The 20,638-nt window shown below is 40.4% G+C and overlaps 7 protein-coding genes across 7 annotated transcripts; 4 read left to right on the top strand and 3 right to left on the bottom strand.

The window, feature by feature from the left end:
- Window positions 1–53: 53 nt before the first annotated feature.
- BCR41DRAFT_311842 (mitochondrial large subunit ribosomal protein-domain-containing protein) lies at window positions 54–619 on the top strand (the record flags this gene model as incomplete). The annotated part of the gene is made up of 2 exons (XM_022021058.1): window positions 54–332; window positions 488–619. The coding sequence occupies 2 exons, from the start codon at window positions 54–56 to the stop codon at window positions 617–619; spliced, it is 411 nt and encodes a 136-aa protein (XP_021877390.1).
- Window positions 594–1,514, top strand: BCR41DRAFT_171220 (hypothetical protein). The gene is made up of 2 exons (XM_022019702.1): window positions 594–793; window positions 930–1,514. Exon 2 carries the CDS (start codon window positions 962–964, stop codon window positions 1,430–1,432), a length of 471 nt encoding a protein of 156 aa, XP_021877389.1. The 5' UTR covers window positions 594–793; window positions 930–961; the 3' UTR covers window positions 1,433–1,514.
- A 2,136-nt stretch (window positions 1,515–3,650) lies between these two features.
- Window positions 3,651–5,202, top strand: BCR41DRAFT_361263 (small GTPase). The gene is made up of 4 exons (XM_022025494.1): window positions 3,651–3,832; window positions 4,111–4,272; window positions 4,386–4,694; window positions 4,829–5,202. Exons 1-4 carry the CDS (start codon window positions 3,796–3,798, stop codon window positions 4,951–4,953), a joined length of 633 nt encoding a protein of 210 aa, XP_021877388.1. The 5' UTR covers window positions 3,651–3,795; the 3' UTR covers window positions 4,954–5,202.
- A 3,500-nt stretch (window positions 5,203–8,702) lies between these two features.
- On the bottom strand, window positions 8,703–9,014 carry BCR41DRAFT_400260 (hypothetical protein; the record flags this gene model as incomplete). Its single annotated transcript, XM_022029128.1, has 1 exon — window positions 8,703–9,014. One exon carries the CDS (start codon window positions 9,012–9,014, stop codon window positions 8,703–8,705), a length of 312 nt encoding a protein of 103 aa, XP_021877387.1.
- Window positions 9,015–9,203: 189 nt separating this feature from the next.
- Window positions 9,204–13,511, top strand: BCR41DRAFT_425239 (armadillo-type protein). Its single transcript, XM_022030556.1, has 9 exons — window positions 9,204–9,364; window positions 9,518–9,599; window positions 9,699–9,846; window positions 9,946–10,104; window positions 10,250–10,771; window positions 10,878–11,238; window positions 11,350–11,436; window positions 11,554–12,787; window positions 12,915–13,511. The coding sequence occupies exons 1-9, from the start codon at window positions 9,275–9,277 to the stop codon at window positions 13,361–13,363; spliced, it is 3,132 nt and encodes a 1,043-aa protein (XP_021877386.1). The 5' UTR covers window positions 9,204–9,274; the 3' UTR covers window positions 13,364–13,511.
- Window positions 13,512–13,607: 96 nt separating this feature from the next.
- On the bottom strand, window positions 13,608–15,003 carry BCR41DRAFT_311758 (hypothetical protein; the record flags this gene model as incomplete). The annotated part of the gene is made up of 4 exons (XM_022021053.1): window positions 13,608–13,839; window positions 13,959–14,193; window positions 14,312–14,414; window positions 14,842–15,003. Coding segments are annotated over 4 exons (732 nt in total), but the record flags the coding sequence as incomplete, so codon positions are not given.
- A 777-nt stretch (window positions 15,004–15,780) lies between these two features.
- On the bottom strand, window positions 15,781–17,302 carry BCR41DRAFT_311778 (Alpha/Beta hydrolase protein; the record flags this gene model as incomplete). The annotated part of the gene is made up of 6 exons (XM_022021054.1): window positions 15,781–16,242; window positions 16,349–16,435; window positions 16,540–16,667; window positions 16,750–16,843; window positions 16,958–17,028; window positions 17,125–17,302. The coding sequence occupies 6 exons, from the start codon at window positions 17,300–17,302 to the stop codon at window positions 15,781–15,783; spliced, it is 1,020 nt and encodes a 339-aa protein (XP_021877384.1).
- Window positions 17,303–20,638: the final 3,336 nt, after the last annotated feature.

Below are 20,638 nucleotides of genomic sequence, written 5' to 3'. Positions count from 1 at the left end.
TCTCAATCATTCCAAGCTCGAGTAACGTGTGACACAGCTTTTCCTAATACCATATGGCTTTAAATGAATTTTCCTTGACTTTAGCCCCTTCAACCAATGCCTCTGCAATTCCAGCAGCTACAGCCACAACCACAACTACGGGCATAGATTCGTTATCAGCATCAGCATCAACGGCTTCAACAACATCAACAACCGTAAAGTTTAAGTCACCATTGCCAAGGTCATACTTTGTAGAGCGTACGAAATCAGGACAACTACCCGTTTACTCTGAGTTCAGGAATGCTGGCAGCCGTACTCTGACTGTTATTCGTAAAATTCAAGGAAATGCAAAAGTATGTGGAATCTGAAAAAAAAAAAAAAAAAAAAAAAAAAAAAAAGAGCGCTTTGTTTTTCCAAGTCTACTGCTGTTGTTATATTGCAAGATTGATATTGTCAAAGATGAGGTGGAATGCTTACATAATTCACCTATTTTTCTTTTAAATACAAGGCATTAAGGACTGACATATTGGAGACATATCCAGGAACAGAAGTCCGTGTTAATGATCGTAACAATCACGTGATCCTTAAAGGCTTGGTAATGGATGATGTTCGTCAGTGGCTGACCGCCAAGGGCTTTTAAAACCAGATGTTAAACGAGGCCGGTAACCCGGTTTTGTCGGTAGAGGAGAATAGCACTTTAGTTAGGACAAATACACTTAGAATTTTTTTTCCATTTAAGCTAATGTAATGTGCTAACAGATATCAAGGAATACCTAAAAGAATGGAGAGTGTTGTATTTGATGTAGCAGGTTCGGTAAGCTAGTTTTCATAGAAAGATGGAAATTGGCATTGATATGTATTAAAAATGTTTTAAGTGGATTCATCGTTTATTAAGCTATATACAATATCTGCTGCTGAACAGTTCTGTAATCCTTTTTTTTTTTTTTTAGTTCAGTGCAGCGGCGCCAGACTTAATGTGATTATGGCGAGCAGGCTGGTTCACTTGGATGTTCTGGTTCTGGCGGAAGTTGTCAGTTTTGGGATCATGCTTGGGCTGATTGGAATACATCTTTGCCTGACGATCTGCCTCAGCCATACGGGATTGCTTCTCGTATTCGAATTGCTCAGACTTCTGAAGTTGACGTTCTTCCTCGTTCTCAGGTTCGGCTTCCTGCTTGCGATCATGCTCCCTAGAGGAAGGACGTGTGTATGCGAAGGACATGTTTTGTTATTTATTAAGGTGAAAAAAGTACTGGGTTTGGGTCTTTCCAAATTAGAATATAAAAAAAGGAAGATAAAATTAATAAAACTTACTTGCGAACAACGGGAACAGGGTGATCTGCGGCAGGAACACGCATGCCTCCGACTTTGTGGGCAGGAGAACGATTGGTTTGCTCCTCAATTTGGGCGCTCTTATTGTCTTCAGAGTTCATGGTCGTGGTTGTGTAATTGAATGTTGAGTAAAATTAGAAAGAGTTGGTGATTGATGGAAAAGTAGAGAGAAAAGTTAGAGGGGAACTCTTGCTTATTTATAATATTTATAACCAGACTTGCTCAACGTGTGTGGGAAAGCAATCTGCACTGATCCAACTGTCACAGTTTGTGAAAGATAAAATTTATTGTGAGACACCTGACGTTTCATTCAATGTGAGATGCATTGCATCACAAGGGAAGGTGATAATGACATCATAATTACTTCGATGGATGGCTTCTGTAATGGTGACTATGGAGATGTGCTTCGGCTTCTTGCACTTGACATGGGTATTTATGTTATTCTAGATTTCCAAACCATTAGGTATTGGACAATATCGTGGGTATCAAATGCGCGTTGTTGATGCCCAATTGTCTTTAATTAATGAAAAATCTGCTGTTGTCGCGACAAATTACAAAGGCGCGCGCTCCCAACTTTCACGCCAATTGGTATCTTGAATTTTATCATTTTCAATCTACGAATAGAATCGCAGGATGATAGAACGTCAAAGCATGGGTGGTAAAGGAATATAAAAACGTATTTGTAAACATCTCAGATGCCTGAGGATGGAGACCAAATCTGCATAACATTAACCCGAGCTCCGCGATTTAATTGACCCGATATTTAAAAATGTTGGCGCATTACTCTTTTCCATTGCATAAGCAACATATTTATTCCTCAAAAAAGAAAAAAAAAAAAAAGACCAGCCAGTTCGATGGTATTCATTAGGAGGAATAAATTTTATATGCCTACTACAAGGCTAAATCAATGCAGAGCATCGTCCTTATTTCATCCACCAGCGCTAGGGAGAAAGATCAGTCAAAGATGTATGGATCTTTCTACCTTACGAGCGTCAGAGGCACTCACCGAACGACCCGCTATGAGAGTACAATGACTTTTTGTCTCCATTACCAGTCAACATTAATCCTCCTTTTACCAATCTTTGCTCTGGAGATATATTCTTTTCGCTGTCGCTTTTGCCCAGCTACAACTAGATGATTGAGAGTTCAACCCAAGAACGTTACTGACAGCAACGGCCGAACATTGACAAAGTACATGATTATTAATGGCTACTCGCCTAGGAACAAAGCGTATGATAGAGGTTCTGCTCCAAAGTAATTGGACAAGTGGTCCTCGAGAGCCATGTGGAAGAAAGATTCGCATCTGAAAAACCACCTCATCAAAGTCAGTAAGCTTATTAAATCCACTTTTTCATTGGGCTAAATAGGACTAATGAAGAGTGTTCATGGAATACATAGTAGAATGAGGCCGGAGAATAGCTCAGCGTCAACAGAGACGAATATCGAGGTACCCCCCCCCCCCCTCAGATGCGAGCTACAAGACATAGTGATGAACTCTGCTAATCGGCAGTATCGAAGAACTGAGGATTTTTATCAAGAGACTACCTTGGCGTATTGCTCTATATAACAATGTATAAGGCTTGAAATCGTATTATTGTAATCTCTGTAGAGCCTGAAGGCTCCGACCTCCAGAACATTTGCATAGGCGTTTGCCATACTTTTATAGACCACAGACCACAGGCAGCCATCATAGTGCTTATATTTGCAGGTTGTAGGCACGCTTGGGGGGAATCTTGCCCATGCTTCCACTTGGAAGGGAATAACAATATCATGCGTTTAGTTGAAGTAAAATAAGGGCAACACGGTAGAGGAAATATTTTTCAAGTCATAAGTTGATAAAAAGTTTGCTTTGGACAATGCATCATTAAATTATACGAGCTCGGGATTTGATCCAAATGCGCCTCTATTGTCACGGTGTACCGTTTCTCTTGTAGGTGAGATCTTTGTTCGGAGGTATAAGAAGGTTGGAAGGAAGTCCATGGGGATCAAGTAAATAGATGGAACGGAAGCGAACAGCAACATCATCGTCTTCTGTAAAGCGTGTAACCATGACTGTAATCTCGTTGACAATGCTTCTGCGTATCCATGACTGGCTCAATATTAGAAAAAAGAAACTTTCTGGCATACAGAAAACCTTAATCCCATGATTGGTGATTCTAGCTAGCAGATACTCTTAACAAAATAGACCTCTCTTCAGCAGAAACATGCAGGAGAGCAGAGCATACGCGAGTGTGAAATATACATTTATTATTCAGTGCAGAAAGGCGCATGGTCATTCTTTCCATGGATACAAAGACAACAACGTTAGAACTTTATTGTTCATTCCTTTCTTCTTGTCTTCCTGTTTTGGAACATCGATCGTGTGGCCATGCTGTTTGTTTGCGATGTCAGTCATTTTTGTGACGAACGTTTTATTTTATTTTTTAGCTTCTTTTTGTCTTCTGACTTTTTCTTACCGCACCACATATTCCTCATCTGTCCATCATGAGTAAAGACGACGAATACGACTACCTGTTTAAAGGTACAGAGCCATTATGATTTACACATGACTACTTCATTGTGATGAGAATCCTTCTAGTTGTCTCCTTACGTTTTTCTGGATTATGGTTTGCCAGGACATGGGACAGCTGAGAATGAACTCAGCAGAAACAATTGTAAAATGGGCGAGTCATCATTTGGAGCCTCTTCGGGATGTCGCGCTTAATACGCGCCTGTGTAATGTGCAATGCCATAGATTACTATCCGTCTTTTTATTTATTTTATTTTTTAATCAGAAATTTATTTGTCTATTATTGATAGTTGTGTTGATTGGTGACTCTGGAGTCGGAAAGTCCAATCTGGTGTCGCGTTTCACAAGGAACGAGTTTAACCTCGAGTCAAAGTCGACCATTGGTGTAGAGTTCACAACCAGGAGTATCCAAGTGGACGCAAAGACGATCAAAGCACAGATTTGGGATACAGGTAAGGATCTTATTTTCGTACGATTATGCTCTTTCTTTGTGTAATAATGGAAACCCATTAAAATTATGAACAAAATAATGATAGTATGGTAATATAATAAAAATAACCTGTAGCTGGACAAGAGCGTTACCGTGCCATTACAGCTGCATATTACCGTGGTGCGGTCGGTGCTTTACTTGTCTACGATATTGCTAAACATCAGACCTACGAGAATGTAGGACGCTGGCTCAAAGAACTTCGCGATCATGCCGACACCAATATTGTCATCATGTTGGTCGGAAACAAGAGCGATTTGCGTCACTTGCGCGCCGTTCCTACAGATGAGGCCAAGCAGTTTGCGGCTGAGAACGGACTTTCATTCATTGAGACTTCGGCTTTAGATGCTAGCAATGTTGAGCTTTCTTTCCAACGCATCTTGACAGGTATGATAAACCTCTGCAGATACGAAAAAAAAAAAAAAAAAAAAAAAAATGCTCCAGTTTTTCATGAACAAAACATTCTAAGTATGGAAAGGAGATTGTTACTGATTTTTTTTTTTTTTTCTTTTTTGTAACAGAAATCTACCGCATTGTGTCCAACAAGGCATTGGAGAATTCAGGAGATATGATCAGACCCACTGGGGGAGAGACGATCAATGTAACACCTACTTCTGGAGACCCCAACGCTGGAAAGTGCTGTTAAAGATTTGGAACAATCTCAATCGTTGTGACCAGGATCAGATGAATCCGTATTCCACAATATCGGTCCTTTTTATTTTATTTTCTTATTTGTTTCTCTATAATTATTTTCGGGATATCATGCCGACAGGAAAATTCATTGTGCAACAAGGGAAAAAAGTACAGGGAGGAGAATTAAAAAGATATAAAATGGTGGAGATGAATACTCAGTTAGTTGACTATGTAGTAATAACAAGATGGTTATAATAGATCCACTTTCTATTCATCTAATGAAAAGGATGAAAGATAAAAAGAAAAAAAAAATTGATATATGGACTTCACGAAACCTCCATGCATATTCTTCATTCAGCACTACTGTTGCTTTTGTTGACCGAGTTAATCAAACCTGAGAATGGCTTATTACAATATCTGATATTTAGCCTTAAACTCTGCATCGGGGAAAATCCAATTAGCAACTTTGAATTTTCAGCTTTCTCATCAAAGTTCAAGGGTATGTAGGAAATAAAAGATGGCTGCAAGTAAAACAATATGAAAGAAGAGAATGCATGTGGAAGATATTCGTCATCATCAAAAAGATATATCCATGGCCTTGATAATGTACAAATGTAACAACAGAAGTAAGGCAGATAGTGGCCTTATCCTTGAGACATCGATTCTTACTTCGTAGAATTCCGGGCTGCTCAAGTGATCCGATAGCAGAAAGAACCAGATCCATATCTGGGTTTCAATTATCGAAGAACTTTGAAACCAGTACGACAATTGAAGTCTTGAATGTTAAGAAGACGTTCATGAGCGTTATATGTCTCCGATCAAATGTCTTTCTCCATTTCAAACAACTATTAGACCGTGTGTGCTCGATAAAAGCTGGGATAAGATGAATGTCATCGACATTGGTTCACAATTTGGCTCCATGGCAGGCACAGGTTAGGCTCTCCACTCCTGACCTGTACCTTTTGCTGAATAAATCGTTGCATAAACCCACTCCTCGATAAATTGTCCTTGATAAGCGTATGAATATACACACGGCTGTAAAAGCTATCGATGAGCCGGAGCCTTCCGCCATACTCGGCGTTGAACTGTAATTCAGGCAAGTCGTTAGCCATTCCCTTGACAATGTTTTCCTGGTTACAGATCCAATCTTCGACAGCCATTTTCAGTAGCTGGAAGATTGTTTATGATCCAATCAACATGTATAAATACGGTATAGTTTTTTTTTTTATCACAACTTCCAAACTTTTCCTGTTTTTCTGCCCTCTGTCCATCTACACCCTTGTTTCTAAACAGTTTTGAAATCACAATGGGAGGCAGCAGAACACCATCATGATACCCATCACCTCGAACTAAATCATATGAAAAGAAAGAAGAAAGAAAAGGAGAAGCGAATGAAGAATCTTCAAGCACCAATGAGCCTAAATCCCCGAGCCAACCAACCTACAAATTTATTGTATTGTTGAGAGAGAAGTAACGTCTTTTCCTGTAAAGATTCTTTCCGATTGTTCAGTTGGTGAGCTCAAGAAAGCCATTAATCCGAACATTACTGTGGACTCAAGCATTAAGCCCAAGGATCCCACCCTCTACAAGGTTTTCATCCCTGACAAAGGCGAGACCATCTTTGAGTCAGCCACTTCAGAGGCTCCTTCAAAACCGAAGAGAACAAAATGTCTATACGGGGTAGACGCCCCTATTGGTCAGAAGAGGCTTCGTGTAGCGAAGTGTCTATACTCCAATGATATTGTATCGTTTACCCCTATTCGATCTTTCGATTAGCGTGATCATTGTTATTCATTCTTTATTCCATAGCTTATTCTGAACAAATTTCTTATTACTGGAAATGTCTGTTAAATAGATGCGCTCTGGGCCAATAGGGGCATCTATTCCGTAGATTTGAATCTCTTATACAACTTGAAACGAGAGAGACGAAGATTTTGAAGGAGGCTGGTTATCGACCAGCAAGGAGCAGAGCCTAAAGGTTTATTTGGTGTATTTAGTCAACAATGCTAGAGACCAATACATCCGTGTACTATATAGTACAGATCCATAGTCCTTGGCCTCTAAATCTGGTAGATGGTATAGCCGGATGCTAGGACGAGAATGGTTTCTATAGTATAGTCATCATCCTTACATCCGCCGAGCATGGTTCGCGCGTGACACAGCCTGTGCAAGAGGCTCTTTAAAAAAAAAACTTATAAAATGAACCAACTCCATGGTTTATGATTCTTTTTTTTTTTTTTTTTTTTTTTTTTTTTGACTAATGGATGCTGAGTTTGACAGATTAATATCGACCCAGTGGGAGTTCTCGCACAAATATCGGCCTGTTGTGGATCGGAGTAAATTCTACCTCTCTGAAATCAAGGATGTGGAAAATATTCAAAAGCGTAAAGACTTTGTGCATCACAAACTGGGTAATATCCCAGTTTCCATTTTTCTTGGTCTCTTATCCCTGATTGACCTATTGGGCTTGTCGTCCTCCGCTTGATTCAACTCACCTTTCCTTTTATTTGATCCACTGGGTTTGCTCAACCTTCCTTTACTTTCCATAACTAGAGGCTCAGCGGCAGTTCTCATTGATGTCCTCGTTATACTCTTCTTTGGTTCTTTGGGCTTGCTTCCTTCTCCTTCATCCTCCACAACTTGAGTCGATTCTACAGCCTTTCTTTTATTTGATCCGCTAGGTTTGCTCAACCTTCCCTTACCTTTCACAGCTTCAGCCTCATCGGTAGCTCTCTTTGATGTCCCCGCTGTCCTCTGTCTCGATGCTGTTAAGCCGACTATTGACTATGATTATTTGAAATACACAAGTCAGCAAAAAGGACAAATTGATGGGTATCAAATATAAAATACAAAGGCACTTTTTCTTACGTTCTTCAAGTATACCAAAACGCTGCCTGCCATGGTGATTTCAAACCGTTTAGAAACAAGAGTATAGATGGACAGAGGGTAGAAAACAGGAGAAGTTTGGAATATCAGATAGAAGTGTTAAAGGATGTCAAAATTATGGCAAATGGAAATAAAAAGAAAAAATATACACGTCAGTGTGATGAAGCGCTCTATCATGTAATCTAAACATGCTGTGACTGACCATTAATAACTGTCTAATTTTCATTCCATCCACAGTTAGGAGGATCCTTTATGGGAAGCCTTTTAGTAGCCATAGGCGAGTCCGTCTCTTGAGGCCTCGCCTAGAAACCACCACAGCCTGACCTGTAGACTAGCACTATAAATGCGAAAGAACCTTCTTTCGATAAAGTCTTCAGTTTTCGCCCACATTTCATCTTGCCGTTCATCTTTATTTTCGTCTTCTTCACAGCAAGTTTTTGACTCGGTTTGTGAGCTCACCTGGGAAGCACCCGGCTTTGCTTTTGGCATCCTATAGTGCTATTTGTCGTCAAAGTTATTCGCCTCTATTTTCTTTTGTTATTCTTGGTGGACACTTTTTGAGTCTAAGAAGCTTCGGCGAGAGCGGCCACAAATTGCCTCAATAGGCAACTCCGCTTTGCAGCACGTTCATGTTTCTCACGTGACTTCGACCCTAGGCTGGTGACGAGTCTACCACAAGGTACAAAGACAAACATATTTTATTTAGAGGCTCATATAAGAATGAACCAGGATGGTTTTATGAATCAGGTTAAAAGAAGACTTCATGCGTAAATAGAAAAGAGGTCTTGTGCAATTCCCAGGGCATCCTAATTATGCTTGACTAATCTGCTAATCTGTTGGGAGTAAAGTAAAATGGAGGGAAGTAGTCATATATTTTCAATCTCCAAGAATGCGATCCCGAATGCTCTTTCCTTTCCGTTCCTGTTGTGCCATCTGAATGGGATCCAGCTGCGTTTCTTTGCCCTTATCTTTACTCTTGCTAGTACTAGTTCTACTACCTGAAGCTGTCGCTAGACCTTCTGAAGTTATAGGTGTAGGCGGAGGTGGTCCAGTTGTGATCGCCTTGGAGCGCCGAAGAAGGTCCTTCTTGGCTGCTTTGACAGAGGCAGCGTACTCCTCCCTGGCGCGGTCAAAGTCAGCAAGATCTTCTGTTCTAAGTTCAATTCGAGTAGGATCACGTCGGAGCATAAGGCAAAAAGGAAGGATTGTGAATGTTGGAATGGATAAAAAAGACCAAGCCAAAAATAAAAAAAAAAAGTAAAAGCAGGGTCCACACACGCCTCTTTTGGCACAGACATGCAAATGCGGAAAATAAAGTTTTAAAGCCAAGTGTGGCAAACACTTTAAAAAAAATTTTTTTTGTTGATCTTTTTCTGTCATTTCTTAAGTCTTGTCCCATTTCCCCCTCTCCTCATTCATTTCTTTTTATTAATTAACAGGAGATCAGAATGGACATTCAAGGCCTCTACCAGCTTTTCCAGGCGACTTTCCAGCCCGATCCTAATCTACGGATGCAGGCGGAACTAAAGCTGAAGCAGGTATGATAGACAGGCACTTCTTGAACAAAAACTTAAAACACCCAACCACATATCCCAAAGATGTATTCACGCCTTTATCATCCCGTGTAGTGCAGACTACAATCGATGACATTTATTCATCATGTATACGTTTTTTCCCTTTCAATTGGCTAGCTGGAGAATACACAGGGAATACTCATTCAATCTATGCAGATTGTTGGTGCTGAAGAATCTGAGATCCATGTTCGTCAGGCTGGTAGGACTTGAAACTAAACTAATGCTTTTAATGTCAAAGTAACTTGAGTAATAAAGTGACCGAGATTCTCACAGCCTTATCCTTATTTTCCCACAACAGCTTCCATCTACTTCAAGAACGCGGTCAGACGCTATTGGTACGAGCCAGAGCAGGACAATACGGATCACCTCAAGATCGCAGAGGCTGACAAGGATACCATCAAGTCAAACATCTTGCAACTTCTTGTCTCCGCCCCTCCCCTTGTTCGGTAAAGGGACAAGTCTACTCACTATATAACTCTCCTTTTATCAAGTAATTATTACTCATGATAATCAACTGACTGATGAAACTAAATTATTGTTCACAGCACACAGCTGATTACTGTCTTAGGCACAATCTTGTCTAACGACTTTCCTCAAAAGTTTCCTGGCTATCTCAACACTGTCCAGACATTACTTCAGTCTCAAGACCATAAGATTGTCTTTGTTGGCCTTATTGCTTTGAAAGAAGTCCTCCGCGTCTACAAGTACGAAAGATTATGGCATAATGGCAGCTCGTCTACCCTACATCAGTTTCTTTTTTTTATTATTATTAGAAAAAAAAAAATCTATACAGTTATTCACTTCGCTTATCTTTATTTCTTATTTATTTACTTCCTCCTTAATGTATAGATTTAAAATCGAGGAGCGCGAGCCACTGGATGAGATTATTTCGACTTTCTTCCCTGCGATTCAACAGATCGGAGCAGGACTGATAAGTGCTAATAATGTCGAAGCTGCAGAAATGCTCAAACTGATCTTCAAATGCTACCACTATACCATCCAGGTTGATCTTTCAGAACGCCAGCGAGACACTGCTTCATTGATTCCGTGGGGGACTCTGCTTCTTCAAATGGTCGAGAAACCTGTCCCCACAGAAGGCCTTCCTACTGACCCTGAAGAGCTAGAGAAGCACCCTTGGTGGAAGGCCAAGCGTTGGGCTTATCAGTGTTTGAACCGTCTTTACACTAGATACGGAAACCCTGTATCCTTGCCTGCAGATTCCAAATTCAAACCTTTTGCCAAGACATTTGTTTCCAACTTTGCACCCAATATTTTGACTGCTTACTTAAAACAAGTTGAGCTTTGGATTGCTAAGCAGGCTTGGATAAGCCCGCGCGTACTCTGCCTGATTGGAAACTTTTTTGAAGAATGGTACATAAGACCTGAACAGCATGATATTGGATCAGTACTCTACTGCTCATTAACACTATCATTTGACTCACCATTACTTCGCTTCTTTTTATGTCCTTTTTTTTAGTGTGAAAGACAAGCATATCTGGTCCCTTATGAAGCCTCATTCTGAGACACTGATTACCCATTTCATTTTCCCTCAGTTGTGCTTCACTGCTGCAGATGAAGCTCTCTGGCTTGACGATCCTGTTGAATATGTTCACGCCAAGATTGACATGCTGGAAGACTTTACAAGCCCCTCCGCTGCTGCCGTTAATTTTTTGACTGTCATGGCTCGCTATCGTCAGAACGCTTTCATGCAAACCCTCACGCTTGCTAATAATGTTCTTCAAAAATACAGTGAAGCGTCTACTGATTCAAAGAATCCCAGAGAAAAGGATGGCGCTCTAGTTATGATTGGTGCTTTGTCGACTTTGATCCTGCGCAAGGTGAGCCAGTGCGGCTTTAAGAATCTTATTACTGGATACCATCTTGGGCATAAGTTCTTTCTACGGATTACAATATTTAACCTGTGGTTGTTTGTTTTATTGCTCATTTAGAAATCATTGGCGGGCATGATGGAGCCTCTCTTTGTCAATCATGTCTTTCCCGAATTAAAGAGCCAATATCCTTTCCTTCGCGCTCGTGTAAGTTCTTCTCCTTTAACTTTTATTTTTTTCTTTCTCACTTTTTTTATTTTTTGAAACCCTAATGCCTGCTTATTGACGAAACAAAGGACCCTCGGCTTCTTTCCAAATTAACAGGCCTGCGAGATGATCAATCAATTTAGCGATTTGGATTTTAATGATAAAAATAATTTGGCGATTGCATTTGCTGGCTTGATGGAATGCCTCCGTGATCAGGAGCTCCCGGTTAAAGTTACTGCCGCTTTGGCTCTTCGTCCTATGATCCGTCATGAGGTAGTCTGTGAAGCTATGAAACCTCATCTCAAATTTGTCATGCACGAGCTGTTGGCCATGACTAGCCAAATTGATGTGGACACATTAGCGGAAGTCATGGACGAGTTTGTTGAGGTTTTTGCTCAAGACCTGGCTCCTTTTGCGGTCCAACTTTGCGAGCAGCTGCGCGACACGTTCTTGCGCATTTGTGAGGACATGGACAAAGGAATTGATGGACTTGATGATCTTGACGACGCTGCACTCGACGAGGCTTCAAACAAGACCATGGCTGCAATGGGTGTTCTGAAGACCATGGGTACTTTAATCCTCAGTCTTGAGAGCACACCTGAGGTCATGAATCAACTTGAGATGGCGCTCATGCCTGCTATTCAGTTCACGCTTCAGAATGCGATCCATGATCTCTTTGATGGTGTTTTTGAAATCATTGACAGCTTTACGTTCTCGGGTAAGACTATCTCCCCTAATATGTGGAGCGTCTTTGAGCTAATCTACAAGACCTTCAAGGAGTCTGCTTTGGACTTTATAGAAGAAATGCTTCCATCTCTCGACAACTATATCTCATACGGCAAGGATGTTGTTATTAGCAACGAGAATGTCCAGCATATGATCTATGACATTTTTGAGACCGTCATGAAAAGCGACCGTTTGGGCGAAAATGATCGCGTCTCGGGCTGTAAACTGGCAGAATCTCTATTGTTGAATTGCAGGGGACATGTCGACAAGTATGTAGGCCCTATTTTGGCCCTAGTCTTTGAGCATCTCGCTCCACCAGAGCGCATCCGGATGACTGAGTTCCGTATTCAGGCGGTCGAGGTTGTCATGAACGCTTTATATTACAATCCTTCAATTACACTGCGTATCCTGGAAGAGAATGGCTGGACTCAACGCTTCTTGACAGTTTGGTTCACAAGCTTGGACAAGTTATCGCGTGTTCATGACAAGAAATTGTCGATTGTTGCGTTGTGCTCTATTCTCAGTGTCCCTGTCGAGCAGCAGCCGCCTGCGCTTCAGAGCGGATGGTCTCAAATTTTAAATGGTATCTTGAGCAATTTTGAGGGACTTCCCGAAGCCCAAGCAAGTAAGTGTATCAACCACCTCTTTTTTTTTTTTTTTTTTTTTTTTTTGACTGACCTACTTGTATTATGGAGACTGATCCGTTGAATTAATTTCTCAAAAAAAAAAAAAAAAAAAAAAAAAAAATCTAGAGCGCAAAGAAATGGAAAAGATGTACGATATCGGAGATGATGAGGATGAAGAGGGTGAGAATGATGTGCTTCACCCAGAAGCAGATCTTGTTGAGGAGGAATGGGTTGATGACGAGGAGGATGTCTTTGACGAAGGCCACGAATACATTGAATATCTGGCTAAGCAAGCCTCCAAGAATCGTCCCGCTGATCGTGAGGATGACGAAGAGTCATTGTGGGATGAACTGGAAGAAGAGCTTTACTTTGAGTCGCCACTGGATAATCTGGACCCCTATATTCTCTTCCGCGATGTGTTCACCGCATTACAACAACAGCACCCAACCTCGTATAGCGAGCTTACCAAGGCCACAACAAAGGAGCAGCAGGACTTTATTATGCATCTGTTCCAGACAGCCGAAGCAAATGCCATCAAAGCTGCTGAGGCTGCCGCAGCTGCTCCCAAAGCATAAAGGAGTATCAAGAACAATGGATATCATTTTATTATCATGAATTTTTTTTCCCGCATGTTTATCATGGCTCTCTTGACTTTTTTTTTATCCACCATTTAGCATAGTTCATCTCCCATTCATATACAAAGGTTAATAAAGATAACGAAACAACATTGAAAAAACATGCGATTCCCAACAAGGTAGATGCGAGCTTTTTTTAATACATAAGATGAACACTATAGCTAGCAACATGGCATTGGAGGAGTTACTGAGCAGCAGTGGGTTGCTGAACAGCGGCCATACCAAAGCGGGTGACAGCCCCACGCAAGACCTCGTATGCCTTAATGGCTTTGGGAGGGAGCTTTGGGTTACCAATGACGTGGGCATCCATGCGAGCACGAAGAAGCGCAAATGTGGCACGAGTGTGGATAGAGAAGAAGTAGCGGAAACGCAAAAAGTTGGCATATAAGAGTGGTGAGAAGAATGACGATTGGAACCTACATTAAAAAAAAAAAAAAAAAAAAAAAAAAAAAAAAAAACCCCCTTACTTAGATTCAAAGTAAAAAATAATATGTCATTTCGATAGATAAAAAAAAAATAAAAAAAAAAAGCTTACGTAATGGCCCCAAGGATCAACGAGCCCATGACACCAATGACCTCGACATAGGCAACAAATGCCATGGCCTTAGCATGATTGTTCCTGGTAAAGTTCAGGATTTTTTGTGAAAGTCCTGTAGCTTGAGAAGCCTTGGGATCAGTCTCAGAGGGGGGAGAGATGGCTGGGATGATGTTGGTCCTGATGTATGTGATTGCATTGAAGAATGCAAAGATAGCATATGGAATTAATGGTGCTTAAAAGAGATGATAGTTTAAAAAAAAAAAAAAAAAAAAAAAAGGTTTCTAAATGTCAGCAAGAACAAATACAACTTGTGGACACCGCATTTTTGGAAACCTTGGTACATCCATTACCGAGCATAGGCGTTGAACGCCACCAGAAGATGGCCATCAAGAAATACTGAACGTTCTCTTCGACAAACATGCTCTGCAGAAATTGGGCCTCAAATTTAATTTGCTAATCATATCCAGGTTACAAATCCAGAAGGCCATAAAAATTAATAAAGGCATGCAAGTATGTTAGTATTGGAGTATTGGAGAGCAACGTCCTTTTTGTGGATATTTTTATTTAATGATAGCGAGCTTTGTGGTGGGAACAGTTGCATGCTCGATCCTCTAACTCAGTCCTTTTTTCTGTCGTACTATACAAAGACATTAACCACTTTGTTGGCTATTTGGAGTAGCAACCAATAGGGCTCTCCTGGCAGTTTCCGATCACAATCGAAAAAAAAAAAAAAAAAAAAAAATCTTCTCTCCGATTGACTGGATTTCACCCTGACAGGTTGATACCATGATTACCGCTACATCCTGCTGCGTAGTATCATCTCCTGACACTGCGTTATTGACGAATAGACATTTGATTATATACTAAAAAAAATACTTACAGGGAAAGACTTGTACACGACCACACCATAGCTGATAATAGCACCAAGGAAAGCGCGCGTGTACCAATGCGAACCAGCCTTATAGTTAAAAGTGAGCCAGTAAGGCAGATAGAAAGCCGTGCAGATCAACAACACGACATGACCTATCCACCAGACGAATTGAGGACCCTATGCCAATTAAAAAAAAAAAAAAAAAAAAAAAAAAACGGTCATTCAGTCATTCAATCATTCAATCATTCAGTCATTCAGTCATTCAGTCATTCAGTCATTCAGTCATTCAGTCATTCAGTCATTCAGTCATTCAGTCATTCAATCATTCGATGAGTATTTTTTTGCGAATCGTTACGCAAAGACGTCGTCAGAAAAAGAGAAACAGCAAATTGGACGCAAGCAATCCCGTGGGATAAGTGAGAGAAGCATTTTCATAACATGATAAAGATTGATCGTTTGTACCTCTAGAGAAATCCAGCCCTCACAAGGTGTATCATGGTATACAACTCCTCTTACCCATTCCATTCCTCCATTTTAAATAGAGCAAACATCGTTTGATTATGAATAAAAAACATTGTTTTTGGTTGCCCCCACTAACTCTTTTTTTTTTTTTTTTTTGCTTTTAAGATTTGTTTCCGTTGTCCTGCTGGATAACTCGGGTTCGATACGTGTTAAGAGTGAGTTTAGTTTAGTTACCTTGACAAGGTCCTGTAGGCGGGAGCTTAATGTAGAAGGGGTAGTGGGCATGACGGATGGGGAGCGATGCAAGTGAATGTGCTTGGAATGAATGAGAAGAAGAAAAAACAAAGAGGGCTATGTCATTTTGTGTCTTTATTATTGGTTTAAATATCGAATTGAAAGATCGAAAGGTGTGCAATTAGAGGAAAGACTTGTTCCTCTACATGCATCCCCAATTGAAGCTTATTCATGGATTTGTCAAAGGCAAACTCAACAGACAAAACCCTCAAGTTGTTTAATAATGGTTTCCGGATGCGTCATAACAATGCTATGTGTTGCCCCTTCAACTTTGGTGACTTTGATCCGAGGAACCAGTTTCTGAAGAGTTTCCACAGTTGTTCCAGGCACAACCTTATCCCGCGTACCCCAGATCACCTGTACAGGAAACGTATGGTCCTGCAATGACGCAAACTGGGGGAATAACCCGGAAAAAGGGAACTTTTTAAGCGTCAACATCAATCCTCGGGCATACCCTGGATGGTATCTAAATTGTAGATCCAAGATTTCGGCAGCTTCTTCAACAGACGCGGGAACATGTTTTTCGTTTTTGAACTCATTTCGCAGAGACTCGATGTTCTTTTTTGAAAAATAATTCCTGATGGCCTTGTGATTACAAATGTCTTCAGTATATGGCAGCAAAAATAGTTTGGCAACCCAGGGCATCTCAGAAGGCTTCAAAGACCCATAATATTAGTTTGAAGTACTTAAATGCAAAAAAAAAAAAAAAAAAACTCAGGTAGCATAATATTAAATACATGAACACATGAACTCAACTTACTAATAAAAGTCCACCGGGTGCAATAAATGTCGCCGACTCGACGACATCTGGGAATTGTTGAGCAAAGCAGGCAACAATGCCTCCTCCCTATTTGTAAGATATTCTCACAAGGTAAAAATGCAAATATCAGCACTTCGAAAAACACGTGTACTAAGCATGCCAAGCACATAATGTTAGGCGGAGACCCTTACCAGTGATAGTCCAACAAAATTACATCGATCCCACTGAACATGTTGCAGTAGTTCCATTAGCTGAGTAACGTACAAAAAAGGATCGTGATCTTTTGCTGGCCCAACCGAATAACCACGCGAATACAGATCTGCCAGGAAAAAAAAAAAAAAAAAAAAAAGTTAACACATCGGTGACAAATTAACACCACGACAAATAAAGAGCTTTATTACCATATAAGAGGACATGGCATCCATTATCGGCCATATGGCGAGCAACCTTTTTATAAACAGAGGTTGGGATTGAGAGGCCGTGTACAAACACAATCTATATAAATAATGAAGTGCATTTACAGGAAGAGGTTTTTTTTTGTTCAGTAAGAAATAGAGGTAAATCACAGGATAATAGCCTTTGCAAGTTGTAAAGCAAGATGTCTTGTACCTTTTTCCCGTTTTCTGGCCCAAAACGGAAGTAGTGAGTCTCTCCGAATGTCAACTCTGCATAGTGTCCACCTACAATAAAAATGTAAGATTAGAAAAAAACGTTAGGGATTCAATTAAAAATCTTCTTTTTCTCTCTCTCCCTTTCTTGTGCTGACCCTGCCTTACCTGGATAGTAATCTTCGGGATAGGCGCTGCTCGAATGCATATGACTAAGGCTGCTAAGGCTAGGAAGCGCTTTACCCCGCCCAGCTATGAATGATCTGTAGAGCTTTTGTGCACCAAATCCGACCAAGGGGACCGATACAGCCACTATGAAAGTGAGTAGAGAGATCGAAACAGCCATCCAAATGTGATAAATAAAAAGGTTGAGAGAGAGAGAAAGAGAAAGAGAAAGAGAAAGAGAAAGAGAGAAATATAAAGAGAGAGCATGCAATTGAAATAAACATTAAGCTTTTAATCTTACGTGGCACAAGAGGTCTCATTGCAACCGAAGTGGTCACTTTTCGATCGATCAAAGACAACATGGAGCATAATAGATTTTCCTTCATTTGCCCATGCTTTCCTGTTCCCTCATTCCGCGGAATGAGCGATTAATTTTTAGAATGTCTGAGGGTCGAGCATGTATTAAAACTCGTTCATCGAATATGCATACTAATCGTTAGTGTTTAATAATATGGAGTATGGCTAGTATTCCATTAATTTCTGAAAACCTTCAAAGAGAGAATAAAAGGAATCTGGGAACTTCTTTTAACTAACCGCTGATTTCTGTTTTTATAAAGATTCCTTGGAGGTTTTTGTTGACAAACTTTAAAAGTTGAAACTTGAAACATGTCGTCCTGTTGTCTTTTATCTCTTTTCTACATGTGGTAAACAAGAATCAAAGGACAAAGAAACAAAAAAATTGATGTAGGAGCATATATAAAGTCCAATTAGTCATATTTATATATCTTTCCCCTAACACTACCATCTACTATCAAGATCCGAGTTTGAATGGGACACTAAGAGTTAACATGACCATGTTACATTTAACACTAATTGTACAAATACGTCATAAGCAAACATGTGCTTCGCCCAATGTGTGCGAGGCTATCTTTATTATCACAGCAGAATGACAACATAAAAAAAAAAAAAAAAAATTTATAGGATGAGATGTCAGGGTCTTTCAGACCACATGTTTGTGTATCAATTGAAAAATATTCGTCACAAGAACTTGAAAAGATCTATTGGTGGCAAAAATCCAGATGTTCATCTCATTCTCTTCATTCCTGATCAATTGCATTCACGATAAAAATAAATCGTTAAATCGTTAGATCGTTGAATAAACACGTGCCAAAATAAACTTTTGATCTTCATTTTCTTTAATGTCTCGGTGAAAAAGGAGAATATGCCATGTATGCCAGGTATATTATGCATTTCCTTGCCATAACTCTGCTTCCATGGCGAATGCTGCGTTGAGCGCTGAGTTGAACATCAAGTCAAAAGAGGCAAGAAGGTGGAAATAAGGTAATGATCTGGATCTATAGGACTCATTATAGCGACTTAGAGATGCTTACTGGATTCCAGGAAAAGTTACTGTGTCAATATATATCTCAAAGTGCTACAAGACTAGGCTCCCTAATCTAAAATTAGTATCGCACAGTGTAGATCTAGCAATCCACATTTCTCAACATAGCAATGCAACTACACATACAGCAAAAAAACAATAAAGATTCATCTTAACAAGCCCAAGATTGAAGATACTTGGTGATCAACTTCGCTTACCTCAACCTTATTGAGCACCTTTAAGCCCATCTAAAATACCATTGTAATCAGTCTGAAGAGCATAGAAAACTTTTGGAGACAAATTCAAGGCATATGTACAGAAGTCCCAGTCATGCTCCTTCATAACATATAAAAGTATACCTAGGTGCAGGCAGATACTATACGGTTACAAAGCGTTGCTTTGACGTGTTGAATTAAGGAGCACAAGCTAGAAAAATAAAGTGGATGATAAAAATATCAAGTAATAAATGAGGTAAACTTGACACGCGTTTGTTTGATGATGAGATTTCTTAATCCGAATGCAACTGGTTAGGAATGAAAAGGAGCATCTCACTTGGGAAGGCAGGATGGAATGAGGAATAATTGCATCAATTGATTTTGCGACTTTAGTATGTCTGTTTCTAACTGTTCTAACTGGACAAACTGTCATGCGCCACATTTAAGTCGCTCTGTAGATAATGGCAGGTTTCGCTGTGATAGGCAACATTCAACTATCCTTCGTCTATTTTTCGGGATGCTTTTGATCAACCAACGTTTAATATTTCAAGAGAACGGAAAAACTGAAACATTTTGTTATGCTCTCCCAGTGGCCTGCTTAAAACTTTGCACATGAATGCCCATACCACGCAAAGTAGGTCATTTTGTCAGGCTGGAGTGAAACATATGGCATCTAGAGATCAACAGAAGAGTTTATTTTACAAAAAAAAAAAGAAAAAGTATATACCATAGCCTTTTGTAATATACCATCTCCCACTGAATCAGACACATACATCGTGGCGCGTATCAATGCCTATCTATCAAAAGGCTGCGACCAGTGGCGACGCACACTTCTTCAGCTATCAGCGGTCATACGCCCACTGCCGCAGCAATGCGGATGCTTCGGAGTTTATCGGAAGGAACGCGTTGTCTGCGCGCCTGGTCTGGCTATACGCCAGGGCCTGGGTGTTCTTCGCCGCTGTCCGTGCTAATGGCCACTCGAGCAATATCCGTAGATTGGGCTAACAAGGAACCAAAGTATCATTCAACGTCTACGATCAGGTAATATGAAGAGCATGTTGGATGAAACGTGATGGAAAACATGAGACGGAGGCCTTTCGATATCAAGACCTTTGCATTTGGATTCCGTTGAGAGCATCTGCTTTGAACCTGCAGCCCAGTTACGGAGATTGAGAATGTACGACACACGAAAGCCATTGAAAAGGGGCGCCGAGCGGAGTTCCAAGTAAATGCATGTGTACTTCATGCAGAGAACGTCATGACTGGAAGAAATGAAAGCACTAACCCATTCTTTTTTTTTTAAAAAAAAAAAAAAAATTGCCGAAGAAATCAGTGCTTAAAGGAAGGGGTATTAAAGGAAGGGGTATTAAAGATATCCGACGGACGGTGTCATCAACAGCAACGTCCATTCTTAAAAACGAAGGTAAGAACAATCAAATGGCCAAGAGAGCCAAAAAGGACAAGGAGCTCAAACACAAGGGTAGGGAAGCTTGAAATACTCAGCGTATGGGTGTATCTGTTCGCAACTTGAAAGATACTATCAAGACCAGCCATGCTTACAACGACTAGCATCCTATGACATCCCCTGTGGTTGGTTCTGGTAAGGCATCTATACTGTCCTCATACCAAGAAAAAAAAAGGTGTAGAAGAGTGGGGATGAGGATGAGGATGGAAATGATGATCGTGTAGTATAGATGCAGACCAGAATACGGCTTCTTACCGCCCAAAGGCTCCGACGCAGTATCCCAGAGGCTACGAACATCAGTCGTGTTGCTCAACCATCCCAACTCGTATATAGTTAGAGCCTGTGCTCTGGATATGTGTCGTCTTGGATGAGCCTGGCTCTTAGCAATCCAGAAAAGCAAGCTTGACGAAGCAGTACCATTAAAAAAAAAGACAGGTAAGATTGTTATTAAGCTGC

Source organism: Lobosporangium transversale (genome assembly GCF_002105155.1).
Source record: "Lobosporangium transversale strain NRRL 3116 chromosome Unknown BCR41scaffold_47, whole genome shotgun sequence".
In the NCBI taxonomy this organism is placed as follows: domain Eukaryota; kingdom Fungi; phylum Mortierellomycota; class Mortierellomycetes; order Mortierellales; family Mortierellaceae; genus Lobosporangium; species Lobosporangium transversale.
Note: the sequence above shows the minus strand (reverse complement) of the source record. Positions and strands in the feature narration are given on the sequence as shown.

Excerpts from the sequence above, each read along its gene's own strand:
- BCR41DRAFT_171220 (XM_022019702.1), top strand. The coding sequence starts at position 962 with ATGGCGAGCAGGCTGGTTCACTTGGATGTTCTGGTTCTGGCGGAAGTT.
- BCR41DRAFT_425239 (XM_022030556.1), top strand. The coding sequence starts at position 9,275 with ATGGACATTCAAGGCCTCTACCAGCTTTTCCAGGCGACTTTCCAGCCC. Across the intron at positions 9,847-9,945 it reads TCCGCCCCTCCCCTTGTTCG|CACACAGCTGATTACTGTCT; the intron begins GTAAAGGGACAA and ends TATTGTTCACAG. Across the intron at positions 10,772-10,877 it reads GGAAACTTTTTTGAAGAATG|TGTGAAAGACAAGCATATCT; the intron begins GTACATAAGACC and ends CCTTTTTTTTAG.
- BCR41DRAFT_361263 (XM_022025494.1), top strand. The coding sequence starts at position 3,796 with ATGAGTAAAGACGACGAATACGACTACCTGTTTAAAG. Across the intron at positions 3,833-4,110 it reads ATACGACTACCTGTTTAAAG|TTGTGTTGATTGGTGACTCT; the intron begins GTACAGAGCCAT and ends TATTATTGATAG. Across the intron at positions 4,695-4,828 it reads TTTCCAACGCATCTTGACAG|AAATCTACCGCATTGTGTCC; the intron begins GTATGATAAACC and ends TTTTTGTAACAG.